Source organism: Chionomys nivalis, chromosome 11 (genome assembly GCF_950005125.1).
Source record: "Chionomys nivalis chromosome 11, mChiNiv1.1, whole genome shotgun sequence".
Classification (NCBI taxonomy): Eukaryota; Metazoa; Chordata; class Mammalia; order Rodentia; family Cricetidae; genus Chionomys; species Chionomys nivalis.
In genome coordinates, this window is record NC_080096.1 from 13,668,554 (window position 1) to 13,688,639 (window position 20,086).

At 53.3% G+C, this 20,086-nt stretch overlaps 1 protein-coding gene across 1 annotated transcript; it reads left to right on the forward strand.

The window, feature by feature from the left end:
• Positions 1-9,521: 9,521 nt before the first annotated feature.
• Nbl1 (NBL1, DAN family BMP antagonist) lies at positions 9,522-19,613 on the forward strand. Its single transcript, XM_057784389.1, has 4 exons — positions 9,522-9,723; positions 17,434-17,628; positions 17,750-17,861; positions 18,336-19,613. The coding sequence occupies exons 2-4, from the start codon at positions 17,462-17,464 to the stop codon at positions 18,585-18,587; spliced, it is 531 nt and encodes a 176-aa protein (XP_057640372.1). The 5' UTR covers positions 9,522-9,723; positions 17,434-17,461; the 3' UTR covers positions 18,588-19,613.
• The last annotated feature ends 473 nt before the right edge of the window (positions 19,614-20,086 follow it).

The following is a 20,086-nucleotide window of genomic DNA, read 5'->3' on the forward strand; positions in this document are numbered from 1 at the left end:
TCTCCCCTCCCTCTGCTTTTTCCTCCCTTATTCTTTGTTCTACTTCCCTTTCCAGAAACATGTGCTGGGCTGTGAACCTGAATAGGCGGCAGGGATGCTCTGCCAAAGACAGGCTGTGCCCAGGCCAGCGAGTCCTGGCCATGGCATGCCTCAGCCACTTGGCTGTTTCTCACACGGCACAGCCCGTGCCATTAGAAGGAAAGGGCTGGGTTCTTCGCTTGTAGCTCTCCGTGTTTGCTTTACGTGTTGGTATCCCTTCTCCCAATTTTTCTGCCTTCAGAGTTAAAAATGACAGCCCCTCTTCCATCCGAAGAGACAAAGGGAAAGCTGCCCTACGTCTAGAACACGGCAGAAACCTGGCGTGGACAGGAGCGTGGACTGAGCTTCTGTCTCATCTCTGGCTAGGTTTTAGGCCTCTGTTTTGGGCATCTGGTCCCCCAGCACCCTTGAACCTCTGCTGAAGTGCCCAGGAACCAGTCCTCTCCATCCTCCCTCCCTCCCCAGAAGGAAATGATTCTGGGCTGAAGCCAAGCAAAGGAGCATCAGCTGTTTGTCTTAGTCCTAGCGCGTTTTGTATTCCCACCTTGTAGCTCTTAGCAGAAAGCATTAGAAGACAGAGCATGTGTGTGTGTGTGTGTGTGTGTGTGTGCGCACGCGCGCACGCGCGATCTCAGACAAGCCTTCACAAAATCCCAACTTGTTGGCAAGGAAAGCATTCTGTTCTACTTGAAGTTTCATTTGAAATTCAAGTCCTCTGGGGGCCCTGGACCCTCGTGGGATCGTGGAGCTTTGAGTTCACCTCTCCTCTGCCTTTCTGGAACCAAACACAAGGGGATACATGGGTTTAAGGAGCCAGTGATGGGAACCCAGCTGGGCACAGGATCCTAGGGCAAGGCTGTGGCGCCCCAAAAGTGGCCTGCGCTGCCAACATACATAAATACATACAGTCTGAACTTGACACTGTGTAATTTGGCCCAGAACAATATGTATTTTGAACTCATTTAGGTGAATGACTTTTGCATTCCGAGTGGCTGGGGAGCCTTTATTGGGACACATTTGCTGTCTAGAGAAGTATGCCTTTGTTCTGAGAAGTGGCCTCGGAACACTTTGCTGAGCTGTCCCTTTGAGTGAATGTCACCCTCTCATTGGTTTCAAAAGACCCAAGAATGCAGTCCCACAATCCTGCAGGAAGCAGACACTGGGGTGAAGGAGATGGCTTTTGTTTTTGCTGTTGGTTCTCAAACCTCTGTTTACATCTTTTTTTAATGTAACCAACCCATAATTGGATTTTACTTGTCATGGTTCAGTCTGATTGCATTGTTGGAAGGACTATTTTTGAGCCTGTCCAAATAAACTCTGCAGAGTATTTCCACAAGGATGTAGTCCACAGAGCTGGGGCTGCCTTCCTCCGGACTGGTCTGAGACTCAAATGGTTTCCTGTTGCATGCTTTCTAATTGCATAAACGCACAGGGGTGGAAGGGAGAAAGTGGAAATTCTAAGTGCCGAAAAAAAAATGTTAAATTTAGGATAATAAGCTCATCTGGAAGCCATCACCACTTCCTTCAAGTGTGCTGAGAGCGCCACTTCAACTCTGACACCAGTGAATGGTGTCAGGACACAATGTGGTCCTGCACAGGCGCAGGGGAGATGTCTGTGTCCAGCAAGCAAAGCAGCTCTGTGTGGGATAGGACCGTGATAAAGAGCAGGAGGAAGAGGGCAGATGAGCCGGAGCGGAGCGGAGAGTCAGGGCTGGACAATGGACTGCAGGCCTATAGGCTTGACTGTCAAGCCCTGGGCCTAAGCTCTTGCTCCATCCCTCACCAGCCAGGCACCAGGGGGAGGTTCCTAGCCTCCAGACTTCAGTTTCTTCTGTAAATGAGATCAGGGGAAATTCCAGCCTGTAGTCTTTGAGGCTCAAATGGGTGTGCTATTAGTACAAGCTTAAATACAAGCTTATAAAAATACCATCTAGGGCAGGGCTTGGTGCTCAGTGACACGCAAGGCCCCAGGTTCCATCCTTAGCACCTGGACAGCGGATGGTAGGGAGGACAGGTAGGTGGTCAGATTGTTTCAGAAAGGGTTGAAATCTGCACGTTCCCAGAGAGAGAGAACAAACGGGGTGAGCAGTGTGAGCCGTTCCAGGGCGGCCCGCTCAGTGGAAAATGCTCCATCCTCACCCTTCCCGCACATTGTGCTTCACTGTGGTGCGTACTCAACTAGACCACCGCGATTTCTGTCCTGAAATCCTGCGTAGCTTTCGGACTGTGTTGAACACATGGACTTGGTCAGTACCAGGCCAGGATGGGAAGAAGGAAAAAAGAATGGTAAAGATGCGGAGACCGTAAAACAGCTTCCAGCCTGGGTCGGAATTGTGCCACTGCACAGTCCAGGGTAGTAGGTTTTGGTTATTTGATCCTCACTTTGTGGGTTCAGAGCCAGAAGCCCAAGCTGTGTGTGTTTGGGGGAGATGTTGAGAATTCTTGGAGGAAGTGTGATAAATGAGGCCCTTCAATAGGGAAGAGAGAGAGGGTAGAAAGTTAGTGGCAATACCTTTAAGTACTCAGGAGGGAGAGGTTGGTGGATCTCTGAGTTCCAGGCCAGCCTGGGCTACATAATAAGACCCTGTCTCTATAAAAATTTTCTTTTAAAAAGTGAGAGAAGGCAGGGGGAGAAAGTTCACTTTTATTACCACCGTTTTCTCTTGTGTCTCGCCAGTTTGAGCCAGCATTACACACTTTGATCAAAGCCTTGGATGATTATATGGTTAACACTGAGCGTGTCACCCGGGCTAGTTACTGTTCTCACGTGTACCACACCCAGGTGCCATAGCAAACCCGTGAGAGAATAGTGTTTTCCTCTCTTCGTGAATGAAGGCAGGTTTCGGGAGCTGAATGAACTTAAGAAAAATCAGGTTGAGGGCAAGAATGCAACAATGCCTTTGGCCTCGACCCCACAGCCCAGACTCTTCAGCAGGCTCTGTGCTCCTCAGAAACACTGGGATGGGTTTGATTGTGTTTAAACTTGATTTGACTTAAACCAGTTTAAACATGATTTGGCACAATTAAGTCAGGTGAAGTTGGTAATGGCCCATCTCATTGAAATGAAATTGGTAAATAGTTCCAGTTTGAAATCACCTCAGATTCTGTTTGTTTTAAATGTCCATTTATTTTTCAGAAATAGTTTTTTATTTTGGTTTGGTTTTTCGAGACTGGGTTTCTCTGTGTAGCTTTGGAGCCTGTCCTGAAACTCACTCTGTAGACCAGGCTGGCCTTAAATTCACAGAGATCTACCTGCCTCTGCCTCCCGAGTGCTGGGAGACTCCGCTGCCCGACTAATTCTGTTTTTTGGTTTGTTTGTTTAGCTTTATTATTTTATTATTTTGTGTGTGTGTCAGTATGAGCTTGTGTGTCCAGGCGCATGCAGTGCCAACAAAGGGCACTGGATCCTCTGGAATTGGAGTTACAAGTGGCTGTGAGCTGCCATATGGCTGTTGGGGATCAAACTTTGGGTCCTCTGCGAAAGCAGCCAGTGCTCTTAACTGCTGAGCCATCTCCTCGGCCATGCTGGGTTTTTTGTGTAGGTTCTAGGGAACTAACAACTGTCTGTAACTCCGAGATCTAACACCCTCACACAGACATACATGCAGGCAAAAACACCTGCACATAAAATAAGTTATTTGCACATAAAAATAATTAAAAAAAATGTTTTCCATCTCCCTTACGTGATTTCATGTTTTACGTATTACAGGTGAAAAACAGATTATCCAAAGCCACTCGCTCCAGATTAGCAGGTGGTAATGCAAGATGGTCTTCCCAGACAGTTTTTTCACTGGCGGGCTGCAGGTTTGATTACAAAGGAAGGACCAATCACTTTACTACTTACCTTGGAAGGTAATCTTATAAGAAATATTTTATAATTTATTTGTTTTTATTTTATGTGCAGGAGTTTTGCCTGCATGTATGTCTGTGTGAGGGTGTTAGATCTTGGAGTTACAGACAGTTGTGAGCTGCCATGTGGGTACTGGGAGTTGAACCCAAGTCCTCAGGAAGAGCAATCAGTGCTCTTTAACCTCTGAGCCATCGCTCCAGCCCTCTTAGAAGGAACCTTAAAGGAATCACAAACCTAAATGTTTATACATGGAAAACATCAGTCAGCTCTAGTTTCAATCTTTAGGGTGCATACCCACTCATCGATAGCTTTTTCATCAGGAGATTGAGGGCAGAAATCGGTACAAGGAATTAATCATTATTTTTGGTCACCAATCAATCCTCTCAAGGAAAGTACGTCAGTTAGTAATAACTGGGCTGCTTTCTTTTTTGATCCCTAGCCTCAAAGCTATTCTCAAAACATCTTAATCTAACCTGAGGTCATCCTAAGGCTTCGTTTCAGCTGTGATGCACTCTGAAACCTGTGAACACATCTCCCAACATCAAGATTAAAAGACTTTGAGCCAGCCTGGCTCCTGGGACTCAATTGTTTTCCTTAATCATTAACCTGAACTTGATATCTCTACAGGTCCTCAGGTGAAACCCATAGGTTCTAGCTGTTTGACAGTCCCTTGTATATATTTTTAATCATCAAAGCTCCATTTAAACTAACACTATTATCAGTTAGCTGGTACAGCTTAAGAAATCATCTTCAAGATAATCTACAGGTAAAAATACCCAGTAGAACAGGATGTTTCCGTGAGATAAACACACTACATTACAGGGAGTGGGGATTCCCACACCCATTCACACCATGCCAGATAGCAGAGAAAGATGGCAACGGGAACCATGTGAAGAAGGCACAGCAGACGCAAAAGATATTCTGGAGTCTGTGATCTCGGGTCCTTGCCTACCCGAGACTCAGCCATCAGGGACTTTCCTCCCAGTGGGCTGACACCTCGAACTTCAGTTGCCAGCTGCTACTCCTACAACACGGCCACTGGCAGCAGAGCCCACGCGTGCTGTTTCCCGTGCACGGCCCTCAGTGGATCTTTCACGATGTTATCTATTCAAAGGTGGTACAAGTCTTTAGTCCCAGTATGTTGGAGGCAGAGGCAGGTGTTTGTCACTTCGAGGCCAACCTGGTCTACATAGAGAACGCAAGTCATCCAGGGCTACATAGTGAGATCCTGTCTAAAGATTAAAAACAAAATTATTCATTTATTCCCAGGGCTGGAAAGATGACTCAGGTTAAGTGCACCGTGGTTCTTCCAGAGGACTTTGATTCAATTCCTAGCACCCACATGGTGGCTCCCAAGCGTCTATAACTCCAGGTCTACTAAATTCAATGACCCCTTCTGGCCTCCGTGTACACTACATATGAGTGGTGCACAGACATAGGCAAAACACGACGCACAACAGAACAATTTTTAGAAAGTGTTCTCAATTTCATACATAGTTACACTTCACCATATTTCCCTGTTTCTTGCCCGTCCTGCTGAATCTGTCCTCCTCAGTAGGTTCCCTACAACTTTCATGGCTTATGGATGTATGTATGGATATATTTCTGTGACCCACATTACATATATTTTTATTGCTTTAATCATTTCTGCATGGGGGAGGGGCCTGGGCATATGAGTGCAGGTTCCTGAAGAGATGAAGCCTCAAATGGAGCTGGAGTTGCAGGTGTTTGGGAGTGTCCTGATGTGGGTACTGGGAATCCAGCGTGGGTCCTCATGAAGAGCAGTGTATACTCATTACCACTGAGCCACCCCTCCAATCCTGACCCAATAATTTTTTTGTTTTGTTTTTGTTTTCCGAGACAGGGTTTCTCTGTAGCTTTTGGAGCCTGTCCTGGAACTAGTTCTTGTGGACCAGGCTGGCCTCGAACTCATAGAGATCCACCTGCCTCTGCCTCCCAAGTGCTGGGATTAAAGGGATTAAAGGCCTGTGCCACCACTACCTGACCTGACCCAATAATTTAAGTAGCGCTGCCTACTCGAATCAGCGCACTTACCAGTGCCAACACCACTGGAGAAGATGCCCCACCCCCAGCCTTTAACTGCCTGTGTCTCTCCGTTGTGTCTCAGGAAATCACTGAGGTTCCTAATTGCCAGATGAGGATACTGAGGCTCAGCAAGTGCATCCCTGGAGTAAGGCGGGGAGGCTTTGTGCTAACACACCTGGACTCCATCCAGAGACTCTGAGTCCGGCGCCTCTGCTGCACTGTATATACGAACCTCCCTAAAATAGCTTTCATTTTATGGAGCACGTGCTGTTCTCCAGGAACTGTGCCCAGCATTTCACATCCATTTATCTCCTTCAATCCTGGCTCCTTCTCAGAATCTCACCTCAACCGTCACCTCTGCCTTGTTTTCTGGAAGCGGCTCACTAGCTCTCCCCTCCCCCACCACCTTACTCATCCCCGCTTAGTTCTCACTCACGAGCATGAAATCCTCCCATCTGTTGGCTTTCTATTATAGCCTCCTCCTCTCTGTTCTTAGGTTTCTGGAACGTTGGGTCTTTATTGGCTTAGTCCATTGTTGGGTCCCCAATATCTCATAGCTGCCTGGCACATAGGAGACCCAATAAATATTCGTTAAATGAATGAATGAATGCTAGCAACATGCCTGGACTATATGCTCTTCCTAACTGCATTTGACAGATTGAGAGACCTAGGCACAAGCATGGAATAGTTTGCACGGAGCCCCGGAGCCCGTGGATGATGAAGAGCGTGGAGACAGATCATGCAGGGAGACACCGGCTCTTCTCATCAGCGCAGCGATGACCGGGGTTCTGTGGATGTTTTCAGGCTGTGGGCCCTGAGCAAGAAGGAGGGCTTTTGGCTGCTTTCACTCCTCTTTCTCCAGGAGGCTGCAGAGGTTTGGACCCCCAAGGAGGCCAGGCTGACAGGATTAGAGGAAACAGCTGGCTCAAGCCCCATGCCCTGCAGGAGGGAGTTTACATTCCCCAAGGACCCTGGAGGGGGCAGCTCTTTGCAACCCAGTCACATTCCAGATCAGTCGTTTTCCCCGAGCCCAGATGTTTGCTAATGAGCTGGGGTGAGGGAGCATTCAGCCCTCGGCTCCAGCTCTGGGCACCGCATTACCTCGGCCCCAAGAGACTGGCCTGGGGCCAGCAGGCTCTGGCCATGAGCCTGTGCCCTGTGCCAGCCAGGCCTGCCTGGGCAGCTGGAGCTGTGCTGCCAACCAGGTGTATCTCCTGGAGCTTGAAGACTCTGACTTGACAGGTTCTACCTTTTCGGCTGGGGCCCCATTCTCCTGGATCCCAGGGGTGCAGCATCCCAATAGGAGGGGCTCAGAGGCAACCAAGAGTGTGGGGTGAGCACAGGACCATGGCTGTGCATTCAAATCGAGCCTTTGTCAGTCACTACCGATGTGATGATCTTGGAGGGAGGGAGTGGCTAATAACACTTTTTCCTCACTAGTACAACGGAGCAAGGGATTCTGGTAAAGAGTAGATGAGATTCCCAACAGACAGACTGCTTAGCTGGGTATAAAACGGTAGCTGCTAAAAAAATTTTAAGTCCCTTTTCTAGGTCCCCTACCCACACTGTAGCTTCCTGTCCATCCCTGGTCTTTGCCAGGCAGATATAATCAGCTGTAAACACCATGCCCTTGGGTAGGGGTTTGGAGCTGCTCTGGAACCTCCCTGTGTTTGAGAGGGTGCCGGGCTGCACTGCCAAGGGCACTGGCTGGGATTCCAGCCTTCTTTGCTGCTGCTGCTGCTGCCGCTGCTGCGTGTGATCTGATGAGCAAATTACTCCGCAGTTAGCTTCCTGCAGTGTGGGAATAGGTTCTTTTCCTGCTTTTAAAATTACATTGATTTAGTTTTCCTTGTGTGAGTGTGTGTTTGTGAGCACACTTGTGCCACAGCACAGCTGTGGAGGTCAAAGGACAACTTGCAGGGGTCAGTTTCCTCCTCTCACGGTGGATCTTGGGGATCAAACTCAGGTTGTTAGGTTAGGTGTCACTGAGCCCATTGAGCCATCTCACCAGCCGCTCCTTGTTTCAGACAGCCCAAGTTAGCATGGAGCCAGTTAAAGCTGGCCTTGAACTCCTGACCCTTCAGTCTCTGCCTTTCCAAGGTAGGGATTACAAGCATGCGTCACCATGTCTGGTGGGAGCAGGAGCGGGCTCTTACAGAACTTAGAGAACGTGAGCATCCACTCCCATCCTGCCCAAGGTCCACAATGACACTGCTGGCAAGCTTTGGCAGTAAATGTCCTCCTATGGTCCAATGCTCAAGACTGGTGTCTGTAGTACACAGCCTCCAAACCTTAGCCTCTTACTGTGTAACTTTTTGGTCGTGCAACTTAAGCTGTTTCTGGGCCCTTTGCATGTATTAAATGGGAGGTAGCACTGACATGAGATGAAGAGCCCTGCCTTGGGGGGCTGATGGAGGACGTCCTAAAGAGAGAGCAGCATAAGAGCAGTATCCCAGGCTGCAAGATCACACCTGGAGAAGGAAGACATGCGCGCTACCTGCGGGTCTTGGGAAGGCTTTCCACCCTGGTAGACGAAGGCACTGAATGAAGATGGAGGGAGGGGGGGAAGAATGTAGACTAAGGACAGCATAAGAGCTGTTGATTTGGAGAGCAGAGGGCCTGGGACAGCCGTGGCATTACCCCTAGGCCACTAGGAGGCCTCCTTGCCACCATCACCCCCAACCCTCCACTCCCCCACTTCCCCCACCCCCGGCCTCATGCCTGAAAACATCAGCTGAGCAGGGCCGAGTCCATCTGAGCTCCTTAACTACAAGGCATGGATGACTGATGCCGATGGATCTCCAATGTTCACCATCCTGCTCGGTGATGCTCTGGGCTGTCACCTCCATGGAACAAGGACACTACCTTTGTCCTCTTCTTAGGGTGGCCTGGAACTGGCTGTTTGATTGACCCTGGGAATTGGGTGGGCACTGCTGGAGCTGGACCCAGTCATGGATAGAAGCCAAGGCTTCCTGCATACTAGGCAAACACTCTGCTAACTGGGCTACAGCCCCAGTCCAGATAGATCCTCTTATTCTGTTGGAACAGGCTACACCAGTGCGATTCACCTTAGTGGATTTAGGTAGCCCCTCCCTTAGGGAAGTTGCACTGTGCCCTCTTCAAGGAGACAGCGAGTCGCTTTTGGCTTTGTCTGGATGCTCCAGCTAAGTTGTTTGGAGGCAACTGAAGGTCAAGGAGCAAGGAACACATCCCAGATGGGAACCCAGCCTCCTGAGGGAAGATTGGGCACAGCTTCGAATAGGCTGCTGGTGCTGGAACCCCAATAGGCTGGAGCGCTACACAGCAAGTGTCGAAAGTTTTGTCCGCTATTGTCACTCCAAGGCCTGGCAAGACCCGACAGTCCAGAAGAGCCTGGCGGAGGGGAATCAAAGCCTGCGAAGCGGCCGGGCACCTGGATCGTGCCCTTTCATCTCTGTTCCGGCCGTCGGGAGAGTGGGGCCCGCGGCCTGGGCGCCCCTGCTCGCGCGCGGAGGGAGCGGCTCTCGCCCGCCCGCCCGCCCTGCCCGCGCGTCCCTCCCCTCGCCGCCGCTGCCCCCGCCCTCGCTCCCTATTTGGAGCTGAGACACCCTGACGTCGGAGGCGCTCGGCCCGCCGCTCCCCCGCGCCTCGCGCCTGCCCGGGGCCGCAGACGGCCAGCAGAGCAGCCCAGCCGAGCTTCGCGGGGCCGCCCCAGCCCGAGGACCCCGGGTCTGTGACCCCCGAGGCCCTCAACCCCCTCCCAGGACCCCCAGGAGGACGCGCCGCGCTCCCCGCTAACGCTGCGCGCGGTAAGTCTCGCCCGGGCCCGCAAGCTGGAGCGGGGTAGCCGGGGTCCCCTTGCTACCGCGCCCCAAAACGTCCCTAGAGCCCCGCAATTCCTCTCCGCGCCTCGCCAGACCGCGATCCCGGCGCCGCGCAGCTCAGCGGCCGGTCCGGCGCCTCCGATAGCCCGCGCTGGGGACGTGGGCGCGGCTCCCGGGTGGCCAGGGGGCACCGGCGGCGTCCTGAGCCGGTCGCCAGCCGCGCCCCGGGGCTCCGTTTCTTGTAGGAGTTTCACCGCCTGGACTAAGAGTGGGAGGGAGAGCGTCGCCCGGCGGGTGCCGGGCAGCGCTCGGGCTCTGGGCTCGCTCGTCCACTGGCTCTATCCTGGTCCCCCAACTCGGTCCCTGTCTCCCATCCGCAGGTCTCCGTCATCCCACCACTCCATTTCCGCCCCCACGCTCTTTCAGGAGTTCAGTCTCTCCCGTTGTCCCCCCTCGTTTCTCGATTTTCACTTTCTCTGGGCTTATGTCTCTGCCTTCGTGTTTTCTCTCGGTGACTGAGCGCCTCCCTGACCTCCTAACTTCAAATCAAAGCATCCCGCCCCAGCTTCCGAGGCGCGGTCCCCCAGTAGAACTCGTGCAAAGTTTCTCTGGCACCACGAAAGTCCCCAGTCTCTCCTCTTGACTGCCCCAAAGTCTGTCTGGTGTCACCCCCCCCCCTCACCCCCGCAGGGGCAGAGAGGGAGAGGGGAAGCAGGCGTGAGCGCCCGAGCTAGCTAGCCTTTCCAGGGGCTATAGCGAGCCTTGTAAGCATTCCACCCCAATGAGGCAGTGTTCACCGCAGGGCTCTGCTGCCGGCCACCTGCCCTCCAGCCGGCTCTGGCTCCCGGGCCAGGCGATGATCTTTTACAAGCGTCACTAAAGGGGGCAGCTGCTTGCCTTGGCCTGACTGGGGTGGGGTGGGGTGGGGTGGGGTGGGGGCGGGCGGGCGGGCATCAAGGGAGAAGGCCACATTTCCAGGCTTTCCGAGGTCCTTGCCCAGCTGGAAGCCACCAGCCTGCAATTCGGAACACCCCAGGAAAACAGCCTCCTGGCACAGGCTGAGAGTGGGGAAGTAAGTTGTCAACAGGCAGCCCCCCACTCTTTGTCTCTAAGCAGCCAGCCCCCCGAGACTCCCACGGATGCTGGAACTGCCTGGGCGGGTTTGCCTTGAGTGAGAGCCAAAGAAGAGACAAGGCTGGGGCGTTTCCTTGGTGACCCCCACCCCTTTCCACTCTTCCCTGAAAGCCAGACCTCTCTCCTGGGCCTGTGTGTTGAAGGGGTAGGCAGGGGAGTGGATGCTTTTCCCGTAGCCGGGGGTACAGCCTCTTTAAAGTGAAATTTCAGCTCCTTTCTCCTGCTGGCAACCCCAGGGGTCGGAGGCTGTGGGGTGGGTAGGGTTGTTGGTGAGGTCTGAGGGGAACTTCTGTTGAGCAGATGTGAAAGCCTGCCCTACAGCCGGTAGTTAGCGTGCGTTTGTTTTGGAGACTGTTTTTTGGTCTGTGGGGCCTGACTGCCTGCATAGAAATACCCAGAGCCGGAAGGAGGAGCTGCCTGGTACTAGGAGGTAGGCCTGGGTGGCATGGGATGGACCCTGGGTATCAACCCACTGCACAGTTGGTTCATGCTTTGCCCTGGCGCTGAAGGAAGGAAAACCACCCTGTGGTGCTCCTGGGGTCATGGAATCCTTGTGGCCTTAAGCAGCACACTGGAGCCAGACTCTCCCCAAGGGAATCTACTAAGCCAGATGTTCCCAGGCTAAGCCAAGGTCTATTTCACAGGTGGGAAGTGTAAGGCTTACGGAGGTGAAGCACAGGTCACTGACACGGTCTGTATGAGCAGCCCTGCCCCTAGGCCATGCATCCTGAGACAGCCCCTGTCCCTCAGCACCCAGGAACCCAGAGCTGGGCCCCACTGATGTGAGCTGGACCTCGGGCTGGAGACTGCTTTGCCCCCTCCCCAGCAGCATTTTTCTGTTGCACCATTCAAGGAAGTCCCTGCTCTCATTCCAAGACCTGGAGGATTGCCCCACCCTACTGATCCCCAAGCCCAGGGCAGCGGCCACAAGCACCACACCCTCTCCACCAGCCGCATGCGCAGTGGGCACCAGGCATAGCCCGACTCTCTATAGCTAGGTGGGGGTGGGGGTGCACTCTCAGGGCTGCTGTCTTCCAAAGGGGTAGAGTTTGGATCAGGTCTTGCCCCAGCTTCTGCTCTGGCAAGCAGGCGTGTTGGGTGACACTTGACAGCTTGTGAAACTGTCCCCAGCCATCTTGCTGCTTGCTTAAGTTTCAACTCAAGGATTTAGGTATCCCCCGAAATCCCTATGGTGGCAGATGTATCCCAGATTGAGAAACACTGGGGATTAAACCAGATCTGGAGGAAGGAACATAAAATGGCTAAGTGACTCCAAGCTGCGCTCACGGTGACTTTCTGGAGCTGTAACCCCACAGTGACAACCTCTCCAGAGCCTTCCTTACCGACTCCTCAGGTCAACTCACAGCTGCCTAGGCGAGAGGGCTTGCTTTACTTACTCTTTCCACATTGCGGACAACCAAACAGACGCACAGACATCTTCAGGTGGCTGAGCTGAAATTTGAACCTGAGCCCGCAGTAGTGGTGGGGAGCGGAGATTTCCTCCTCCCTGCATGTGTGTGAGATTGTATGTATATGTGTGTGAGGGAGGTGTGTGTGTGTGTGTGTGTGTGTGTAAGACTGGGGGTGTAGTGTGGTACAGCCTACCTTGAAAGTCCCGGTGGAAACTGATGACCGACTCTTCAGAGTTAGCAAAAGAGGAAATGGGGCGGGGGAGGCATCTTGGTACACATCTTTAATTCCAACACTTAGGAGACAGAAGCAGGCAGATTGAGTTCGAGGCCAGCTTGGTCTACCGAGTGAGTTCTAGGACAGCCAGGGCTACACAGAGAAACCCTTTCTGGAAAGTTGAAAAAAAAAAAAAAGAAGAAGAAGAGGAAATAGGCATCAATTGTTCCTTCAACACAGGTCACCTCTTGGCTTTAGCGGGTGGGTGCTGGTGGCAACTGTCCTTGAGAGTTAGGTCCGCAGAGCATTTAGAACACCTGTTACAGGCGGTAGACCCCAGTGGTGGGACCGAGAGCTCCTGTCAGCCATGACATTAAGGAGGCCATTTTTCTGGGGATCTGGGACCACACACGGCTCCTAACATGGCTGTGCCTCAGAGTCATGCGGGGAACACAGACAGATGCCCCTTCAGGCCACAGCCCGGGCTCTGGTGGTTTGATTTTGCAGGCTAGGCCCAGGCACTTCTATGATTCTGGTGAGCGCCTCAGGGCGGCTGCTGGAGCCTGGCAGGTGTGCTGTGGGCCAAGCCTTGTGCGCTCCCAGTCCCACCCCCTGGCATTCCTGAAGGGCCTTGTGAGTCAAGGGCCTGGGAAGCTACCACAGTACTTCCTGCCTGGGAGAGATAGGTCGGGCCTTTTCTTGACCTGTGTGTGAAGACAGGGGTCAGCCCATGGGTGTTGCCCTGTGGGGGCTTCCTTTCTGTATGAATGGCGGCAGTTTGGAAAAGGCAAGGCACAAGAAGGCCTATGGGGAGCTGGAGAGAAGGGCTGTGCCTCTCATAATCCAGCAGGTGCCCTGATAGGGTCACCAGAAATATCCTGCCCACCCCCAGGTCTGAGGTGTGGCCAGGGTGGGCATCTGTATGTGCTCCACTGTGCTACTGAACTCAGCGGACACTTCCCTCCAGTACCCAGATCCAGGAACCAGGTACCGCCATGATCACATGCTGACCTTTAGGGAGCCAGGAACGGAGCTCAAATTCTGGTCTGTGGAGCAAGGTTCCAGATGAGGCAATGGTTAAGCACCAGAGTTCTGACATGGACCGGAAAGCTGCCCCTACGGTACCCCAAATCTTGTTCCAGCTCCTCATTCCATACCACCATTCCCGGACACCTCTCCCCATCTCTTGCCTTATCTTTCTCTTTCTTCAGCACCTTCAATCTGTGAGGCTAACTGCTGCTCACCTGATTTGTTCATGACCAGGCCTCGCTTTCCTATTGTCAGGACATGTAAACTCATCTAAATCCCAGCTGCGGCCTGCTTCCATTCTTCAAGTAGAAAGTGGGGGAGACAGGGCCTATCCAGTGGAGTTATTGTGAGCTGACGTGCTGCTAGGACCAGCATTTCCCTGCTAGGCAGGAGAGGCCATGGGGCTGCCGCTTGTGATCCCCTCTGTCGGCTTTTGCTCCCACAGTCACCTCAGCCAGGAGCGCCCTCCCTCGACCTTCACCATTACCCAAACACCATCCTCTGCTCAACCCAGAATGATGAATTTCCTCCCCGCTCACTCAGGCATGTCTGCATTTCCCTGTGGGATCTGAGCTCTGGAGGGAGTGAGTGTGGCCTTCCTGCTTCCCTGTCCTCGAAGGCCCCCAGACAGGGAGTACCAGCTATGGGGAATGAGTGGCCCAGGAGGGCATGGTGTCTCTCTTGCTGGAAGTGCTTTGGGACTGACAAACCCTGCCTGCAGAGCCTGGGTGTTGGTCTGACGGATGGCTCACTTCTGTCCTGCCCTGGCACTCTGTGTGACCTTCAGGGTGGAAGCTCTGAGGAGCTGGGTGAGGCTCCCAAGGCCCAGGAAGGAAAGTCCAACTGTTGCTTAAGCAGAAAGGAGCTGAGTTGCGGGTTGAGGACACACACAAAAAGGGTAAATCAATAGAAGATTAAGCCTGCAAGGAGCCCACCCAAGGGTGGGGAGGGCATCATGGCCTCTGGGCAGGGTGTGAGGGCTTGAGGAGAGGGGTTCCTAATGATACCTTTTTGACCTCCCTTCTGACACTGCCCAGCCTTATTCATCTTCCAGAGATAGGAACTGGTGTTGGTAGGTGAATGCTGTATACTGGGTGGGTGGGTGCTAACTGCTGGGTGCTGGGTGCTGGATACGAGGTGCTGGGTGCTCAATGCTGGATGCTAGGAGCTGGATACTGGGTGTTGGATGCTGGGTGCTGTTATAGGAGCTTTTTAGTTCTAGAAAGGATCCACGTTCCTTCTTTTCAGCCAAGGGAGGCCATGAGAGATGGATTCTTCCTCACAGGCATGCAGCTCCTAGGCTGCAGACTTCTGACCCCAGACTCCAGGGGCAGGGGGTGTCCAGTCTACTGGGGCTTCAGCTGCTGATCTGGGGAGGTCTAGGGTGATTGCAACATTCTGCCCCAGGTTCTGGTCAGGTTGTGGTGGGTTGGGGTACACCACTCTTCTGAGGGGCATGACTGGCCCTTGTGCTTGTGCCTGCTGGGGCCTCTGAAAAGCAAGATAAAGGAGGTGACCTTCTGAGGCAATCTACCTTACCTCTCAGCTTCTACAAGATCTGTCTAATAACAGGGCCTAACCTCTGGGCCAGTGACACTCTAGAAATGTCCCCTTGTCCTGTCTCCAGGTAGCCTCATGGCTAAGCTCCAGGCTGGGCTCCCCCTGAGCCAGTCCTGACTTCAGCAGCCTCCACCTCCATCTCTCCTGGTTGCTGGTTCAAGGCAGACTCACATGCCCATCTCCTGACTACTGTCGCTACAGCTCAGATCTCAATTCCAGTGCCTACCAAGACCTTAGCTTCATGTCCTGCCTGGGTCTTATTGATTCCCTGCTTTTCATTGCCACGAAAGTGTCCCAGACTCAGGGATCTCTCTGGTGTCTGGAGGGGCCCGTTCAGCGCAGGGAGGGTCCAGAGCTCTGGTCTTCGATGGACTTTGGAGCTCTTTAGAAGGCTGTGGTCACACCTTTGCTCAGGTTAGTTCTTGAGGGTAGACAGAAGGCCTATCAGGAGCAGGAGGCCTGCTGGATGCTGGGGCTGTTGCCTACGCTCAGGAACGAGTCCAGTCGGTCCCTGTGGGATGTGCTTATTCTAAAAATGTGGGTTTTGTCGTTGATCTCATGGGTGAGTCGGGAGTGTGTGCTGAGTGTGGATCACAGCAGAAAGTCCTGGGATCCGGGCACACTGTCCAGTTCTGCCCCCAACTGTCCCTTTCCCCATCAAGCCAGGGGCAGAGGTCATCTCCAGGGACCAAGACTTCTGCAGAGAGAGGAGCAATAGCTGGGGCCCTGCCCAACGAGCCTGAAGGCTGCTCTACCCTCCCTGACAGTCTTCTCCCTCAGCCCACTGGATTCTCACTGCAGACATTGTCCCTTCCACTGCCACCTCCCTGGACAGTTTTCAAAACGCCTGTCATGGCCACCCCCATCTCTTTCTGGGGATGGTAGGTCCAGGGCAGGGCTGACATCCAGAGGAGCCAGCCTTCCCCACTCTTGGTTCCCGATTTCCAGAGAGCTGGTGGAAACACCCCTCTCCTCTCTCTCCCATTCAAGCTCACCCAGGCCCCTCTTGGGACAATACTAAGACACATTTCCCAGTTGTCCAAGCTGGGGTATTTCCCTGTCTGGTTGCCTATCAGGTCTTTTTAGGAGGCATGGACAGTGACTTCCTCTAAGGCTGTAGAAGTGTGATTCTCATCCCATCCGAAAGCTTTCACTCTTAAGTCCCCAGAGAATTCTGATGCACTACTACTAGATTTGAAGGTGCCACTTATTTTACAGGTGGAGAAACTGAGGCTTGAAGGTGCCAGGGTCACCAAGCATTAGATAGATGATATATATATATATATATATATATATATATATATATATATGATAGATGGATAGATAGATAAGGATAGGTAGATAATGATAGATAGATATATGGTAAATAGATATAGATAGATAGACAGACAGACAGAGACATACATACATACATACATACATACATACATACATACATACATACCTTTCTCCAGTGTCCTGTTTCAGATGGGGTTTGGGGACACCCTGCCTTTATAAGTACTTCCCTTTGTTCAGGTCTCTCTGAAACCCCCTTCACTACTTTTGAGGTGTGTGTGTGAGGGATTGATTGGGAGAGGGGGTGAAGCCTACAGAAGCTAAAGTTGGGGAAGGTGACAGAAGTCCCCCTCTGAGTGGCTCCTATACACACAGATGCTGTCCTGCACCGCCATCTTGTGGCCAGCTCTGGAATTAGTGCCTTACTCCTGAACCAGAGACCTTTGTGTTTGACTCTGGGGTTAGGATCCTGCTGGGGGTAAAGACGTGTGGGGATCTCTGGTGGCTGGACACTCTGGTGGGGAACCCTAAGAAGAAATATATCTGCCTCAGTGGCGTAAGGTTGCGAGGCAGTGTCTTTTTAGGAGGCATGGGCTATGGCCTCCTCTGAGGCTGTAATCAGGATCACTTTGGATTTATGACATGAGGGATCCAACCCAGAGCCCCTGCTTGCACAAGTCAGGCACACACTGTACCACTGAGGCACATGCCTAACCTGGCACTAGTTGCTATCCCACTGAGGACTGTTCAGTCGCTCCGTGCCATCGGGTGCGGTGTTACGTACAGCTAGCTCCTTTTGACTGTTAGTGTACCTGGAGCTGGGCATGGTGCTACCTGCCTGTCACCCATCAGTGGGATTGGGAGGACCAGGAGTTCAAACTCATCCTTGGATACAGACCTGAGGCCAGCCTGACCTACATGAGGCTATGTTTCAAAAAAAAAAAAAAATAAATAAATAAATAAATAAATTTGTCTGTGGAGAGCTGGTCCAGAACTCGCACTTGGAATACACCCTGCTCCCCAGCACCTAACTTGGGCTATCCTGCACCTTACTCTGCCATTTGTGCTCAGTTCCAGGGCTCTGGACGTCACGGGCACCATGCTTTGGGTCCTGGTGAGGGCTGTCCTCCCTGTCATGCTGCTGGCTGCCCCACCACCCATCAATAAGCTGGCCCTGTTTCCGGACAAGAGTGCCTGGTGCGAGGCCAAGAACATCACACAGATTGTGGGCCACAGCGGTTGTGAGGCCAAGTCCATTCAGAACAGGTGGGGCTCTGGGGGAGGGAGAGGGTGAAGCCTGGGACCGAGGGGCGGGGAAGGAAAACCAGGACGGTCCACTCCTGCCTCCCCTCTGGAGATCCAGGCTCAGGGCCATTTCATCCCGCAGGGCGTGCCTGGGACAGTGCTTCAGCTACAGCGTCCCCAACACCTTTCCGCAGTCCACAGAGTCCCTGGTGCACTGTGACTCCTGCATGCCGGCCCAGTCCATGTGGGAGATTGTGAGTAAGGTTCTCAGTCCCTGGCCTGCCGCAGGCAGGAGGCCTGGGGTACTTCTTGACGCTTCATTGCTGTGTGAGCTGCAGGGTTCCTGCTGGGAATACACACGGGGGGGGAGGGGGGGTTGTAGCGGATCGCAGATATTCCTGAGGCCCCACCCATGTTACAAACAGTGCAGTCCTCCAGTCCCGACTCACTGTTACAGGCTAAGACCCCCACCCCCATGCCTGGGTGAATGGGTAGGAGGGGCAGGGATGCCTGTAAGAAGATGAGATTGGAGTTCCTGCAGGAGCTCACCCCCCCCACCCCCATCCCCCCACCCCCACCCTCCACCCCATGGGTCCACAGGACACACTGGGCTGGCGCAGGTGGACTCTGGGATTCTTGGTCTCCAAGGATGTGTTATTACTGGAGTCTCTAACACCTGTCCAAGCCTCCAGAACAAATATCCCTTCCCTTCCTTCTGCCCCACCCAGGTGACCTTGGAGTGTCCCGGCCACGAGGAGGTGCCCAGGGTGGACAAGCTGGTGGAGAAGATTGTGCACTGCAGCTGCCAGGCCTGCGGCAAGGAGCCCAGTCACGAGGGCCTGAGCGTCTACGTGCAGGGTGAAGACGGACAGGGCTCCCAGCCTGGACCGCACCCCCACCCCCACCCTGGTGGCCAGACCCCTGAGCCCGAAGAACCTCCTGGAGCCCCTCAGGTTGAGGAAGAGGGGGCTGAGGACTGAGGGCCTCCAACTCTTCCTCCCCTCTTGTCCCCTGTGGAATGTCGGGTCCCACCCTCCAGGGAAGAGGGAGGGGAGAGGTGGAAGTCCCCCCCACCCCCTTTGGCACTGGATGGACTTGGAATGCTGCCCGGTTGTCATAGAGATCCGAAGGGAGGGGCTGTAGCTAAGCTGCACAATTTAATATATGCAAGATGGGGGGAGGAAGCAGACATTCTCAGGCCTCTTTTTTGGAAGGTGAAGTGTGGAGCTTCGCTTTCTAGAGATGGGTCCTTGGGATGGAGAGGAAGTGGGCTGAGCTGCTGAGAATGAGCAAGACCCTCAAACAGGCAGGCCCAGGCCAGGGTCCACACAACTCCTGATGGGGCAGGATCCCCAGGGATGGGCAAGAGGGTGGGTACCATGACAGCATCCTCTTTGCAGGAGGGTCTGAGCTGGGAAGACTGTCCTCCAGCCCCTGTAGGCCTCCTTCACCTCCCACCTCCAGGAAAGCATCCCCTTCGTTGGGGTGGTTTAGGGGTCAGGCTGGGGCAGGATCCCCCCTGACTCAGGTGCCAGAGCATCATTGAAGAAGAAAGCCCATCCTTCCTGTCTCTCTCCCTCCAGAGATCTTAGCACTGTGCCTGCCATGTTCTGGACCCTTTGGGATGCAGAAGCAGCCAGTCCCACCCGTTGGGGCGGGTCTTTCTGAACAAGGTGATGCTTCGTTGATTTCCATCACCTGGGATCATAGTGGACAGGAGGCCCCTCGCGTAGGGCCCCTGCTGACCTTGACTTTCTCTAGCTCCCCATTCTTCCCTCTCCTCCCGTCTGCACTTTAACCCTAGGGCAGGGCAGGTAGTGAGGAAGAGCACTCTGTCTCTGATGTGTGGGCACCATTGTTTGTGTCCGGGGGGGCTGCTAGCTCACCCCCTACTTGGGGGTGCCCCAGCCCATGGCTGTTTGACGAGAGCCTTCAAGCTTGTAACCAGTAGCCCATTTTCCCCCGAACCCAAGTATTTTCATGAATAAATACCTTCAATGCCTCCACTCTCTTTCCTGTGGGCTGATTGTTGATCCAGGCGGTTGTGGATGCAGGAACCGGAACTGGGTTTGGTCTAGCCAGTGTGGCTGACCTTAATTATTGCTGTAGCTCCTCCCTGTATCTGGCTCTCTCGCTTCCCTGCCTTGGCCCCGTGTCTGGCTCACCTCCTCTCTTGGGTTCCTGTGTGCGTTTCTGCCTTGCTCACACGGGACTGGGCCTGGACAATTAGATTTGGACACTTGATCCCTTGGGGTCCCTCTGGCCATCTCTTTACTCTCAGTCACCCAGTACATGTCTGGGTCACATTTACTCTCAGGGCCCTGGTACATGTCACCAGCCTGATCCAAGCCCAGGAGAAGAGGAAACAGATGAATCCTAAAATCAAAGGTTACAAGGGTGGTCCCTGGGCTAGGTCATTTGCATAGTTATCTTGCCTAGCCCTCAGTCTCATTTTGATCTAGTCCTTATTTTTTGTGCA